General features: G+C 38.7%; 1 protein-coding gene across 2 annotated transcripts in view; it reads right to left on the minus strand.

The window, feature by feature from the left end:
• Positions 1 to 16,690, minus strand: part of LOC136875964 (uncharacterized) — a 672,636-nt gene that overhangs the window by 177,640 nt on the left and 478,306 nt on the right. For both annotated transcript variants that reach the window (XM_068228419.1, XM_068228420.1), the window contains 2 exons: positions 3,740 to 3,816; positions 3,532 to 3,657 (listed from right to left, as the gene is read on the minus strand). In XM_068228419.1, the coding sequence (XP_068084520.1) occupies positions 3,532 to 3,657; positions 3,740 to 3,816 (203 nt within the window). The remainder of the gene's footprint in view (positions 1 to 3,531; positions 3,658 to 3,739; positions 3,817 to 16,690) is intronic.

Here is a 16,690-nt window from a genome sequence, read left to right on the forward strand (position 1 = left end):
TTAACTGTCAGGTAACTCCTCAAAAGAAAGTGAATAGCGGTGTGTCCGTGTATCGTTGTGAGGTACACAGACTACTGCGGTCATTTGAGCACATACGTAAAGCAGCACATCCCACAAGACATCTTGACGAGGTTCAAGTCACAAGGGCCACCACTTTGATCCAGGAAGGATGGACTTTTTGTTGTGATGCTGTGGATCTCAATGTCTCTCCATCAGTTATTCAACGCTTGTGGAATCGCTACAATGCGACAGGCCAGTTCACAAGGACGGTTGGACAAGGTCGTGGACGCATGACAACCCCACAGGATGACCGATATCTGACAATTTGTGTGTTGCGACGTCGTTCAGCAACTGCCAGAGAACTGCAACAAGACCTCAGGAGGGTCACTGGAGTCTTGGGTCTGACCAGACAATAAGGAACAGGTTAAGAGAAGTGTCCTTAGGACCCAGATGTCCAATTCGAGTGGTCCATTTAAGGCTGCACAGCTTGCCTTCTGTTTGCCCGTACCCATGTCAACTTGCAACTTTGTCAATGGAGACCTGTGTTGTTCACAGACGAGTCCAGATTTCCCTTGCCACATAGTGATGGACGTCAACGTGTACGGAGACGCCGTGGTGAGCCGTACATGCCAAATGTTGTTCAGGAAGGCGACCGATTCAGATAAGGTTCTGTGATGGTGTGGGGTGGCATCAGGATACCTGCCAACTTTTGAAAAGGGCTATCAGTAAAACTCACGTGCGACCAAAAATCTAACGAAAATAATAATACTTCTGGGCTACAAAATATAAGAATTCATGCTTTAAACAGGATTTTATATATTAAAAAAAAAAAAAAAAATCATATCTACTTGCATCATAGGCCAATGATTTGCAGTTGAATATAACAATCAAGAAGAAATCCATGTTAAACAGCAGCAGGCGTGGTGAATTTTAGTTTTGAGCATACATAACTGGACTTCCTTGATAAATTAAGCACATATACGATAATTTAAAATTTGACCAGAAGTGATAGAATGACAGGATACATCTTAAGACACCCATGACTTGTTCAGTTACTTTTTGAGGAAAGTGTAGGCAACAATAGACCAAGAGATGAATATGAGAAACAGATATGTGTAGGATGTAGTAGTTACGCAGAAATGAAAAGGTTGGCATTACGATAGGGTGGCATGGGGTCAAACCAGTCTATGAACTTATGATCCAAACAAAATACCATTTGACATACATACCTGATTTGTAAAATCTTTAGGCATAAAAGTACACTAGTATTGTTTGATTGTACAAAGCTACAACTTAATATTAGTTAAAATCTTGATGTGTGTAGTCTTGAGGGAAAGTTGAAGTTCCTTTTTTTTTTTTTTTTTTTTACTGAAGGCTGATTGTATTACAATAATTGTGATACACAGGAGTACAAATGTGCCATACCATTAATAAAATGTTATTCTGAAAAGGAATAAAAGAGAATTGTATTATAACGGTGGAATTTTTGCAAAAAGTACTGTATCACTGTTAAGGTCAACAACATGGTCTTAATAATGAAATTTATTTCTTGTCAGAAATCAGCGGTATAAAATTGTCGTGCTAGTTTGCTGGAGTCTGGAACTGAGATACAATGCAACACTATATTTCAAAAAAATCTTTTATGCATTTTTAAGAAACTCTTAACATAGTGCAAGGAGCTGCCCAGCCAAGGCAGAAAAGGCATGCTCAGTTCACCCGAAAGGATATGGGTTTGATTCTCCACCAGGAAGTCAAAAGTTTTAAGAAACAAGATTTCTACTTCTGGAGCAGCACATGGCACTGAGATTTAATCAGCATCTTAAATGAGTACCGAATTCATTCCTGCGAGCAAAGGCAGCCAGGCATAGGGCTAACCACTCTATCCCACTCAGTGCCGAGGTTACAGAAAGTGGAAACTTTACCTTTCACTCCTCTAAGGATCTTCATGGCCTGTACAGAGATGGCTTTTTTTGACATTAGCGTTGCTTCCGCTCAACCCCGGTTGGGAATTACTGGTATAGAGTATGGATTCATTAATTTTAAACATACTGAATGATTTGTGATAGCAAAGCAATTTCTTTTCAGTTTTGACTAAGCCAACCTACAATTGTTAGGTTCTTGAGTCTGTCGAAACTAATTTATGAATAAATTTAGAAACTATCCGAAAAAGAAAACATATGACGACAGAACTATGCCTGAAAAAAACCCCATTTAGAAACTACCTGAAAAATAAAACCCCGTGGTGTAGGGGTAGCGTGCCTGCCTCTCGCCCGGACGCCCCGGGTTTGATTCCCGGCCAGGTCAGGGATTTTTCTCTCGACCTTAGGGCTGGTTCGAGGTCCACTCAGCCTATGTGATTAGAAATAAGGAGCTATCTGAAGGAGAGATGGCGGCCTTGGTCTCGAAAGCCCAGAATAACAGCCAAGAGGATGCGTCGTGTTGACCACACGACCCCTTGTAATCTCAAGGGCCTTCGGGCAGAGCAGCGGTCGCTGGCAAGGCCAAGGCCCTTTCAAGGGCGTTAAGGGCCTGGGGTTTGGTTTTTTGAAAAATAAAACAAATGATAACAGAAATTTACCTGAAAAAGAAATATGATTAATAGGGACAGAGAGACAGGGGCATTCGTATTGCAATGTTAGAGGTGAAATGTTTGGACTGTCGGAAGACAGGCCAAAGTGAAAGCATTTGCCAAGTATGTTTTCATTAATCAAGAACGAAAGTTAGAGATTCGAAGACAATCAGATACCACCCTAGTTCTACCCTGAATGATGCCAGCTAGTGTCTGCATCTTTTCAGGTAGTTTGTATATTCATTTATTTATTATAAATTACTTTCGACAGACTTAAGAACCTAACAGTAGTAGGTTTACTAAAAGATTTGTTAAGAGGAAAGCCATATATTTTTTTTCTGTGCCCTTGGCTAATAAAACCTATAAGGTTTTCAGTCTGTCAAAGTACTAAATATAACATTTAAAACACTTACAACATACCTGTAAAAGAACACAATTAATACGGAATAAAACACTGATTAGTAAGTGAAGCAATAAGCTAAATCCACTGCTAGAAAGATGATGTATTTAGAATGCAGTGTATCTTCTTGTACAGACTAGGAAAGGCAGACAAAGTCTCAGACAGACCTTTGGCTTTGGCAATATGTGACCAAGGTATGAGTAAAGCTAATAATCCCACCTTTATACAGCCGGTCCATATGATGAATGCTGAGCAGAGTCAGTTGACATTTACTCTTTACGCTTCATACGTAACAGCATCTTTTGGCTCAGTAAGAAAGTCATGCTAAAGAAACTCACCACTTCATTTCTACAGCACCTCTTCAGTGACATTTCAACTTTCTAAGGCAAATGCTGATGTTGAGTTGAGGACAAAAATATGTGCCACATAATAAACAGGTTAAGCCTAATTTTGAATAAGTTTAATAAGCCTAATTTTCAATAATATTAATAAGCCTAATTTTGAATAATTTTAACTCTTATTTACAAATAATTTTTAGTTTAAAGAAGGAATCACATCTTACAGTTACAAAAGCGAAGTTTAGGGCTTCTTCTGTGGAGGGAACTCCACATGGCCAAATAGCATCTCCAGGATAGAGAAGCAAACCTCTCAAACGCATTTCATGATTCAGAAAAGTGCGCACCTCCTCCTGAAATAACAATTATTATTATTAATATTTAGCAATCATACAACCATATCACACTCATAATTGCATGATTCCTGATACTAACATCTGAACAGCGACGTGGGTAGTTGCTGACATGGATGTGGCTGACGCTCTCTGCGATGAGTGGTGGTGAGGGTGCACCTGTAAAAATAACATTCTTATAAAGAAAATTGTTTCTTATAGCAAAAGTACTCAACTACTTGGGCTGGTAATACTTCAATTTTGATGTAAGTACTTTTAAGTATTATCAACACAGTGGTTTATCTGCTGACTTTAAACACAAAATGATCACGGTTTGTATCCTAGAAAATCCTGGGGTGGAATTTTTATCTGAAAATTAATGTGGTCTCAGGAAAGACACCAGGCCAAAACAAAAAACTCAGCCAGGGCAGCTCCAGCAGCCCCAGAAATAACTTGGATAATCTGAAGTACATTGCACTGGAAATGGTTTGAATTTACTTTCAATTTTAATTTCCTAATAACAATTTTACTGTCACGTAGGATAGTTTCATTATGAAACAACCTTAACACTCCCCATACATACTAAAATTAAATATGAAAAAGAAAGCTTATAGTTTCAAATGGTTGTATATATAATCCCGTATTTAGGAAACTGACCCTTAAAGGGTTTGCCATAAGACACAGTGTTGTAAAACACTCATGTCTTGGAATATAAATTGTTTCTTAAAAGAAGCACGGATCCATGAATAGCCGTCTCGGCAATTGTGGCTTGGTAGCTTTCCTTGAGGGCAAACCTCTTCCATAACTCGGCTGTCATGCCCAGTATGGTACCTCTTGCATCCACTAACAATCCGTTATATTTCTCCATAATGTATTTGAATACTGGAACGTAGATCATAGTCCCGGGACTTAATTTTACATAGAATCTGAACAGAGAGACGTTACTGTTTTATTTATCGTATGACTTTTACATGCGTATTAATTGAAAGATGACAAAGTACTATATACAATATACACATTAATACACATGACAAGAAACACCAAACGTCTATATTCGTAACTCCAAATTATCCAGTCACTGAATCACAGATGATGTCACAGATGTGACTTAATTTTAAAATTTCACCCATAGTAGCTGGGACTCAAATCTTGGTAGCAAACCAATGATGGCATCACTGAGGAAAATGAGAAAGAAGCATAAAATATTATGTTAATGATAAAACACACAAGTCCTGAGTTTGTGCTATATCATTTACAGTCATAATGCTTAGGGCTTTATCTCACTTTGTCTTGGAATAATTTTAGTTAATTGCTCTCTTTCCTAGCGTGCATCCCAAAACGGTGTAGGATGCACATGTCTGGTTACCATTCGCCACTTCCTTCTGTCGAGGGCATCTTAGGTCTGAGGCCAGCAACATCCATACCCCCCTTGATGCTACACAAGCCACAGTTTCTTCGGACGACCAAGTGGTCCAATTCCTCTGGGAGGGAAGATTTGCCACGGAGTCGTCATCACTTCTAGTGAGGTGCGTGGACGACCTGAGTCGTACTTCCCGGATTTTATTTGCAATAGATGTCACTCCCATCCGTTTCCTTACGTCATTATTCTAGGTGCAGTCGAGCCTTGTAACAACCACGGACCAATGCAATATCTTCATCTCTATTACATGGAGGGCTAGCTCTTGCTTTTTTGATGCTGGCTAGCATTCTGAGCAATATAGGGCCACTCGGCAAACCACAGACTTTTACAGGTATTTGACACAAATCAGTCTGAAGACTTGGCCCAATTTTAGCCACGCAGCATTAATCTGAGCTTGGGCGTCTAGAAACAACTGTCCATTCGATGTGATATGCGAACCAAGATATTTAAACTGGATAGTCTTGGAGAGATGAGCTTCTATAGTGATGGTACCATTGGTTTGTGTGCTTCATTGTAAATATTCAGTTTTGCTGATGTTTAGTCTCATGTCATTCTTGCATAGGTGGTCCTTCTGAGTCCGATTTTATAAAGCCCGACTGTCACTGTATCCATGCACCAGACGAACAGAAGGGATGAGAGCGCTGATTCTTGGTGAACATCAACACCGATATGATAAGGAGGTGAAGTTAAAACTGGACAGCGTGCAGTACTTAGAAACTGCAGGAAGGGATCTGGATACATCACACATAGGCTTCCAGGACTTGATGTTTATGAAGAACTACCCAGATAAGCTCAGGCGGTAGCCTGTCAAAGGCTTTCTCAGGATCAAAGAATTCCAGGTGTAGAGGCTGGTTATTTTCTCTGTGTTTTTCAACAAGCAGATGGGCAGCATGAATTGTGTCAGTTGTGCTGAGCCCCTTAACAAATCCACACAGGTCTTTGGGAAACTTGTAGAATGCTGCACATGTGACAACCAAGAATATGCTCAAAGATTTTCAATGCGAGGCAGTGCAGGACAAATGGGTGATAGTTGTAGCATTTCTAGACTTCTCCTTTATTCTTCCAAATAGGGATGGTAGTACTGGTCTGCCAGGCTGTAGGTAAGCAGTGCTCAACTAAGATATGATTGAAGAGTTCTGCAAGGATTATGGCTCCTTGTCATCTGAACATCTTCCACACTTCAGATGGTATGTCATACAATCCTGTTGCTTTGCCATTCTTCTCCAGCTCACAGCTTCTAATAACTCTTCAACAGTAACTGGTGGAACAGGTCCAGCAACTGGGTCAATGCTCACCATGTGGATGAGGAAACTATTCATTGGATATTTCTTAGAAGAGGTTGGTGGTTGGCATATTGATCACAAGATTTAAATAGGCAATAGATCTTAGTTTCTCCTTCCGATGTGTTCAACAGGTCATACAGTTCCTGGTAACAGCTGTTTCTTTTCTCTGGCAAGAGTACTTTTTGCAAACAACTTAAGTAGTTCGTACTGGTGCAGACCCTCCTCTTTCCTTTTTTTGACACCAAGTTTTAAAAGTCTTCTTCTTCACACTTACTTCCAATTGGACTTCTACATCCCAACATGCAATGATATGATTTACAGGCTTTGTTTACCCAAGGATTTCAATTGCTGCTCTGTGTGTATTTGAGTTGCTGTTTCCTTCCACATGGTCTCCACTGGCTGGTCAGTATTTGCACTGAACGTGTTGGTTGTTGATGTACAGTAATTGTTTTCCTTGTTAAGCCTCCACCATTTTATCTTCTGCAGGCTATTTTTTTTGGAAACAAATAGTTTTAATCTTTCCTATTCGTACATCCAGGGACAAGCAGTCTTTTGTGGTGCTACATTATTAGAGTTCAAATCCTGCTGATGGATTTTTTGATGATATGTTTCCACATCCCCAACAACAATGGATGGCTCTTCCACCAACATTCAAGGAATTCAATGCTGCCCTCAGTAAATAGAAACTTGGCAAGGCTCCTGGCCCAGATAAAATTCCTCGGGAATTGATTCAATGTGGAGACCTACCTCTAAAGACCAGACTTCATACTCTTATCCTCTTAATATGGGAAACCTCTGAAGTACTTGGTGGCCTTTAAAAATGCCACTATCATTACTCTTTTCAAAAAAGGTGATCACAGTGTTTGTGGCAACTATCGCGGTATTGAAGAATGAGTTTATAAATGAGTTTATAAATACGTGACCAAAAGATGTTAACTAGGTTATGGTGTATCGACTGAAATGTGTCAACATTTACAATAGGATACAAAAGTTGGAAACTAGAAAAGCACCTGGAATTGAGAAGATTTCTGAGAATATACTAAAGACAACGGGTTGGGATATAGCACCATATCTAAAGTACTTATTTGATTACTGTCTGCATGAAGGAGCTATACCAAATGAATGGAGAGTTGCTATAGTAGGTCCTGTGTATAAAGGAAACGGTGATAAACATACAGCCGAAAATTACAGGCCAGCCAGTTTGAGATGTGTTACAAGTAAGCTATGGGAGAGCATTATTTCTGATTACATTAGACATGTTCCTGAAATTAATAACAGGTTTGATAGAAGGCAGTTCAGGTTTAGGAAAGGTTATTCCACTGAAGCTCAACTTGTAGGATTCCAGCAAGATATAGCAGATATCCTAGATTCGGGAGGGCAAATGGACTGTGTTGCGATTGACCTACCTAAGACAATTTAACAAGGTAGATCATGGGAGACTACTGGCAAAAATGAGTGCAACTGGACTACAAAAAAACCCGAATGGGTGTCTATATTTCTAGAAAATAGGATTCAGAGAATTAGAGTGGGTGAAGCATTATCTGATCCTGTAATCATTAAGAGGGAAATTCCTCAAGGCAGTATCATAGTACCTTTATGTTTTCTTATATTATACTGTATAATCCCAAGTACCACCCACCCCTAATTAAGACCCGCACTCTATATATTAAAGGACAAAATTTAAAAAAAAATCGTTTCACTCAAATTTATTTACAATATTTGCTACAGCACAAGAATGTCAATTCACTACGAATGTTTCATGAATTAAAAAATATTTTCAGACATTTTTAAGAGTCCTTAAAATAATACCCAGTAAATTATTAAAAATACACTAAGAAAAAGTTATCAATCACAGAACGACAGATTTGTCACCCACATCATGATGATGGCCACGACAATTTAACTCGTTTTCAGTAAAAACATATTCCCTGCAATAAATTTTTGTTTCTCAGTGGAAACTCCTTGGTTAAGAGGTTAACAGACAATTTATCTTTCTCACTAGCTTCTAAAACATTAATTTTTCAGTTCAAATCTAAAACAATGTGTTTCTTTCCTTCCACCACTTTTAAAATTACACTAACTACAAAACCAAGTTCCATGACCGCTAACTGTAAGCACACTAAATCTTTGATCTTACATGGAAATCTGCACTGCATTGTTAAGGTAGTGACCCCACCCGCCCAAATACATGGGTTCCATTAGTCAACAACTTTTTAATGTTACACTCGAATGGTGACAAAATTAAATAAGGGATCAAGGAGGCCCCTAAATTGCCTGCTTCTAGTTTTGGTCTTCCAGCATTCCTACAGCAAAGGATGTTCAAAGCACAAGGAATATCCCTGTCATGGTCTACAGATACAGTTGCCACATTAACCAGACAGTCTGAGTTCACTTCCTGGCTGAATGCTATTTCGGCCGCCTTGTATCCATTTTGATATTAAGTATTAAAAACTTCATTTTTTGTCCGTACTGACTCAAGATTTTACAATGCTTGGTAAAGCTAAAGGTTCCACCTATTCAATACATTATCATAATGGTCTGTTTAGAACATCACATATTTATTTAACTTATTGTAAAATACATCTTCGGGACCGGTTTCGGCAATCCACTATGTCATCATCAGCCATTGGAAGTTTAATAGCAAGGAACATTCAAAAAAGTAAAAATATGCTATAAAATCATTATAGAATGTCTGTTTGGTATACTTTTAACAGCAAGTCCTATTCTACATGGAAAACATTAAAAATAGCTAGATAACATTGACCCATTGTACTATACAAATAACATTTTTTTTTTGAAAAAATACTGTATTATTTGGTGCATCTAAAATTGTTTATAATTGAAAGAGTCTATGATTTGGTGTAGCTTAGGTACAAGAAATTTATATGAAGTTGATAAGTAATTCTACAAAGCATTTGCCATTTTAAACCACAGTTTTTTAAACATCAAATCCTATTCTACATGAAAGACATTAAAATTGGCTAGATAACATTGACCCATTGTATTATACAAGTCTTTTTTTTTAAAATACAGTATTATTTGGTGCGTCTAAAATTGTTTGTTAGGTGATTGAAAAAGTCTATAAATTTGGTGTAGTTGATCTACAGGAAAGTCATATAAAATTGATAAATAATTCTACAAAACATCTGCCATTATTAAAGCACAGTTTTTTGGTTCCTCATGATATGCTACTTATACTGTTTGATAATATATACAGGTTCTTCTTTCTTAAAAGTTGTTGACAAAACAGTCTATGTTTGATTAACATAAGGAGTAGCAGATTTCCGATATGTTTAGTCTTATTTTAGTAAGGTTCAAATACTCAATGCTTCATAAAACTTGTCAACTTCATCCTCATCTGCACCCTCACATGGTGAACACACGGAGACATTTCTAGTCTTAATTCCTCCAACTGACAAATCTACACACATCATTCGCTCATTTACGTGTCTAACAGAAACTATGTTGCGGGCAATGGTATTCCTGATAAAGAGCCCTACCCCAGACTCTGCCCTTCCCTTTCTAACACCCGTCAAGTACACTTTATAATCTCCTATCTCTTCCTCATTATCTCCTCTTACCCGAATATCTCATGCTTGTAAAATTCTGATACACATTATTTAAAAAAGAAAGGAAAGACAAGTTGAAGCCGAGTTGGGAGAAGATCAATTTGGCTTCAGAAAAGATGTAGGAACATGTGAAGCAATCCTGATACAGGATCAAATTAAAAAGGAGAAGCCCATGTGTATGGCATTCATAGCTCTAGGAAAAGGAATTCGATAATGTTGATTGAACTAAGCAGTTTGAGATTCTGAAGGTGATCAGGTGATGGTGGTGATTGTTGTTTTAAGAGGAAGTACAATTAGGCAACCATCCTCTATTAAACACTAATCAGGGGGAAAAATAGAAGGGATCCGACATTTCGAAAAATGAAGATATCGGTCAAAGAAAGACAAGAGCCATGAAGGGCGTGAAAATAAAAGACTCCCTAGCCCTCGCAAACCTAATAGCGCCGGGGTCGTAAAAGAACAAGAGTTGACCAAGGGAGGTCGGATAGGATAGATGAAAGTGAGGACCCTGGCACAAGTAAGTGGAAGCAATGCCAGGACTCAGCTAAGGGCCCTGTGGTCGCAAACCCACGCTCCAAGTTCAGAGCCCCTGGGGCCCCTTTTAGTCGCCTCTTACGACAAGCAGGGGATACCGTGGGTGTTATTCTACCGCCCCCACCCACAGGGGGAAGGTGATCAGGGTCAGGTACCGAGACTGAATTATTTGATATAATCAATCTGTAGCGATAAGAATCAAGGGCTATGAAAATGAAGCAGCAATGCAGAAAGCAGTGAGGCAAGGTTGCATAGCGTACTGGCTTTCAGTTACAGGGGCCCCGGGTTTGATTCCTGGCAGCTGGGAATTTTAACCATAAATGGTTAATTCCCCTGGCTCGGAGACTGGGTGTATGTGCCGTATTCATCATCATTTCAGCTGAAGATTTTTCTTGCGCCGTTCCTTCGTCCAGGATGTGTGGTGTACAAGAAAACTACAGCTAGGGTCGGCGAGTATCTCAGGGTAATCATCGTAGTATTTTAACGTGTAAAAAAAAAAAAAAAAGAGACTCGTAACTAAACATTTCGTTGACTAAGAAAAACAGGGATGGACGTCTCCATCAAACGAGTCATCGAGAGACCAGACATATTAAATTACGCTATTTTTGTTCATCCAGATATCCAGATTTCATCCACAGCATTCACAGAAATAAACAACATTGAGATCCTTATAGAAACAGCTAATTGCACCATTTCAACCCTTTATAAACCACCTGGTGCTGAATTCACTGTAAACAAACCATCCAATTTCAGAAACACGTGCAGATTGTGATTGGCGATTTCAACAGCCACAGTACTGTTTGGGGCTATGACCATGAAGATGAGAATTGGACAGCAGAACAAGAATGGGCATAAATAAGCAAACTGACTTTAATCCATAATGCAAAACTACCTGGATCCTTTAACAGTGGCAGGTGGAGGAGAGCTTACAATCCTGACCTCATATTTGGCAGCAACAATATCAGCCAACAATGTATAAAATCTGTCTGTTCCCCAATACACAGCATAGACCAATAATGAGCCAATTGTTTGCTGCTAGAAGACCCCAGAAGGTATCCTTTCAGAGGAGGTTTAATTTTAAGAAGGCAGACTGGTCAAGATTTGCAGAATTGCTGGACGCCAAAGTATCTGCTATAGAACCAGTACCCAGTTGTTATGACACCTTCACCGCAGCTCAGCTGTAAAGAGATGCCAAGGATGTCTATCCCCTGGGGCTGTCGAACATCTTATATCCCCAGGCTTACTTCAGATCATGCCATCCTACTAGCAGAATACAGCAACTTATTTGAAGAAAACCCTTTCACTGAAGTACCCGTGGAAGTAGGGAACAAGCTTATTTCCTCTATTACAGAGACCAAAAGGGATCAGTGCGTACAAACTATTGAAAACTCGGATCTGAAAAGAGACAGTCATAAAGCTTGGTGACTCCTGAGACGTCTAAGCAATGATCCGATCAAGACCACTGCACATCATAATATCACTGCTAACCAAATAGTACATCAGTTACTGCTGAATGGGAAGGCAACCCACAAAAACACAAAAACCAAAATTGCAAAGAGAAGAACACGAGGAGTGTGACAACCTCATATCATCATTCAGCATGGAAGAATTAGAGAAGGCTATCAAACACAGTAAAAATGGAAAATCAGCTGGCTTGGATGATATATGAATTGAGCAAATTAAACACTTTGGCTTAATGATAAAGAAATGGATTCTCCAACTCTTCAAGAACTGTATGAGCAGAAACCAAATTCCAAAGATATAGCGGAAGAGTTGAGTGCTTGCCTTGCTGAAATCTGGCTAAGATGGGAATGATCCAAAGAATTTTAGACCAATTGCACTACTATGTCACTTTATAAACTGCTGGAAAGATTGATTTTAAATTGCCTATTACCTGTAAATGACCCATTACTTATACCACCGCAATCTGGATTTCGTCCTGGTAAAAGCTGTACCGGACAGTTGCTAAACCTCACTCAGTTTATAGAAGATTAATTTTAGGCTCGTAAGGTGAAAGGAGTGGTATTGGTCTACTTATCAGCAGCGTACAACACTGTCAGCCACCAGCTACTACTAGTCAAGGTCTACAATCTAACCAAGGACTTTAACCTAACAAGACTTATTGCCATTCTTTTGCAGAATCGCAGGTTCTTTGTTGATGTCCAAGAACAGCGTAGTTGATGGAGACTGCAAAAAAATGGTCTTCTGCAAGGAAGTATGCTGGCACCAATTCTGTTCCTGACTGGATAAGATTTTCTGAAAAAATCCAAAGTGACTGTGGAGAAGACCAGACCGTCCAACATATGCTCCAATGTCGACTATGTCTAGCCTCCTGCACAGAAGATGAACTATATCAAGCACCAAAAAATGCATTGGAAGTGGCCAAGTTTTGGACAAATGTAATATAGTAATTATAACTGTGTAAAATATGTATGTTTCTGATACGAGACTAATAATAATATCATCATTTCATCCTCATCACAACATGCAGGTGGCCTATGGGCGTCAAATCAAAAGACGTGCACCAGGCCTTCCCCGAGGCCACAATCCATTATTATTATTATCATCAATATTATTATTAGTGTGTCCCTTCTACTTTTCAATATTTATACAGAACAAATGGTAACGTAAATCAAGGAGGGTATATTGTGCAAGACTGCTGTTGCAACTATAATGTTCAACATTTTCCGTAGATTACATGAGAGGCCCAAAGATAAAATAGGAAATAGTCTCTTCCATAGAACACATTGTCTCTCAACACAGTTTCTTATGGCTTTGTGAACTATGTTATAACAATGCTCTGCCTGCATTACAGGATTTTGAAGAGAGGTGAGGAGATAATACTTCCACAACTGCCATCCCTTAAAAGGAACCCATTTTCAATTTCTCTCATTTCCAGGCGTGCCTTCACATGAGATTCATGAAATATGGTACTGTCATGAGTCGAACCAGGGCATCTTGCTACTATGTCTCTGAACAATAAATTGGAATCATTACCAGTTTGAACATTTAGAGAAAAACAGCCTTTCCTGTTTCTGTATAGTTCTCCATTCCCCCATCCAGGAGACTGTATCCTTAAGTGAGTACAATCCAGAGCACCAAGTACTCCTGGAAATCTCTGAATTCTAAATAAAAGTCTTCAATAACCTTTGTCTGTTCTCTCTGTGTGAGGGAAAGTTTGATGAACTCGAGTGCTAAAGATGCAATTGCACTGGAGAGTTCATGTATTATTCGGCTTACTGCTGATTTGTCGATATTATTAACGTCATTGATCACTTGATGAAATGATCCCATTGCATAAAATTGCAATTCAATGATTAGACGATTTACTGGTAAAACAGGATTATTCCTATGAGCAGAGAACTCGAGTTGGTCACCTATTAATTGTTACAAGGACGTCACAGTATCCTTTTGAAATCAGGATTCCATCCAATCTTCAAATGGATTGCCACTGTCTCTTTCTCTCTGTTCATCATCCTCAAGATACTGTAGATATATGAGACGAGGAGCCACATCCGTTTTAACGATAAGATCACAGCACTTTGGATACATGCAATGTGAGGTTATATAGCTCACTCAAAACTTTTAACCATGGCCATCATCACCATTATCATCATAATCATCATCATTTTCCAGCTCTAGTTTCCCGGGTGTTGCATCGCTCATACCTCAGTCACTTTCATATTGTCAAAGCCAAGGTGAAGATGAGACAGATCAATGAAAGTAACAAATTTGTTCTAGCCCATACTAGAAGACAAAGTGCACTGTTAACATTACACTTTGCCAGCAAAGGCTCGCCTCGACTAGTATCAAAACCCAAGAAGTCTATTGGAGGAAAAAAAAAAGTTAAGTGAAGTTGCTTTAATTTGTAACTTTGCATCGTGAATTCAATGCTGATACTACCATATTTACGCGAATAATCCCCGCATATAAAAAAAAAAAAAATTGAGGCACAAAATTGGGGTGTGGTGGGGTGCGACATGGTTGGCAAGTTTTCAATAGTGGATGTACAGTTATGCTTTGTGTAACCGCAGATGGAAGAAAACTGCTCCCATATGTCACATTTAAACGGAAACCAATTCAGAGTTGTAATTTAAAACTGCATTTAAATTTTTAGAACAAACAGTATTTTACAGACTAATTTAAATTCAAAGCTTTCTGCACTTCCTTTCTCTTCGTTGTGTCAACAGTGTGTTTCATAGTTGCTAAGTTTGAGTGAATTCGTAACTCTTTTGTATTCAGCGTTTTAAGGAACGCCACAATATCACATAATAGCAAGTGTGCGGAGAAGCAGAATCCGCAAACACTGGCGATGCCCACAGTTGACGGAAAAGCGTGGCTCAAAATTATAAACAATTCATACACACCGAATAATACTGTCAATGCTAATAAAATTGCATTGTTTTCTTGTGCCTAGCCAAAACGGCTGTTTTTAAAGAAGATACGGCCACTGAACTGTGTTGCAATGAAGACGGAAGCAAAATAATTCCTCCCATTGTCATACGAAAGCTTGATAAGTCACAATGTTTTAAGGGAGTCGGGTACTTTCGATGTAAGTACAAGGCATCTAAAAATGCAAACAGTACAGTAGTCCAAAAAATAAAGCACTTGCACAGGGGAGCCACCATAATATGTCTTCGTCTTTGAATCATGGTCCTTTTTTCTTTCATTGTGTGAGCTTATGTTTGTTACTGAGTTATTCAAGTGCATTATTTGAATACTTTAAATGCACCTTGTTGGATAAATTTTGGAAATGTTCTTTTCCATCGCATTTGAAAGGTTTAAACCGTGAATAAATGTTAGTTTCATGCAGTAACGGGTCTTGAATATTTTGTGACTTGGCAAGGTTTGGCATTTCTAAAACACGAGTTGGCAGTTAATTCAAAATCAGATTTTTGCCTCCCAAAGAGTTTGAATTAACAAGGTTTGACTGAATCGCACAACAAACGTCAGTGTTCACCGGTGTGTCTTTTTCAAGTGTTTACATTTCACGAAAAGAATTATCCACCACCGGTCGTGTTACTATCTGAGTAAAAATAGACTGTGTGTGGAAAGTGTTTTAGAGTGTGACGAATTTGTACGTAGTTCAGGAGAGGATTCTAGTGATGCAAGAGACAACGAATCTTCCGATCTACAGGGATTCGAGCCTACTGCAAGTTCAGATTAATGAAATACCTAGGTCTACTTCCCAATTTTCATGGCAAATATATTTCATAGCAGTGATAATGTATTTTTATCGTCTCAAATATGTTCAGGCAAAGCAGCTATATCCGTAAATTTACACGTTCATATTTGCGTAATGACCACATGGACCTCGTGGAGTGATATGAAATGTTTGTTTATGCCTATGTCACTCTTTCAATGGAAGGAATTTTAGTTCATTTCATTTTTTTTCAAAACGATCCTTCCTAAAAATTAGGGTGCGGGGATTATTCGCGTAAATATTTCTCTTTAGAATATGCTTGATTTCAATGAAAATGCTGGATAGAAATTGGGGTTGGTTTCAATATCTGCCAGATCATGTTACAGAATATTCAGAGGCCCACCAAAAACCAACAGACCCACTTTTCTTACCTTATTTACTGCTTATCATGGGGACAGCGTGATTTCTTGAGAAAAAAGTTTTGAATGGGTTCACTTTTCCATAATTTCTCAAACAAAGTCTTTTTCAGCTGAGAAAGCCTGAAATTTCTGTCACCCTTCCTTACACATACCTGCATTACTGGCAGAGTAATTTCGAGTGGAATCACATTGTGCTTTACATCTCTTCATTGATGATTTCTGTACTCAGCTTATCGGAAACACTAATACAAGGAACATTTCAAGGCAAATTTACATTTGATGCACTATTGCAGTCGTAAGCCAAGTCATTCCTCCTAAAATGGACAAATGGAACCTTTGGCGGGTTAAGCTTAGTTTCTGAATAATAATTCATACATATCACCAAATCAAATGTTCATCATTTTCATGATACACAACTCTTAGGTTCTTGTCATCACTGAACAACCCTACTGAACATAAAACATATTACAACTACAGATAACAACTATCAAATAGCAATGGTGCTGCCTCTAGCAGGCAAGACACCACAGTTAATATCCTGGCCAATAGTAAACAACTTAAAGAGTTCACACTTTATCTTCTACTCGCTACAGTATTAAGATTGCAAAAGGGGAATCGCTTACTATGTTCCCCAGTTACCTAATATAAATTCTGAGCTCAAGGGGAGGAGGAAAATGATGTTGGTG

This window comes from Anabrus simplex, chromosome 6 (genome assembly GCF_040414725.1).
Source record: "Anabrus simplex isolate iqAnaSimp1 chromosome 6, ASM4041472v1, whole genome shotgun sequence".
NCBI lineage: Eukaryota > Metazoa > Arthropoda > Insecta > Orthoptera > Tettigoniidae > Anabrus > Anabrus simplex.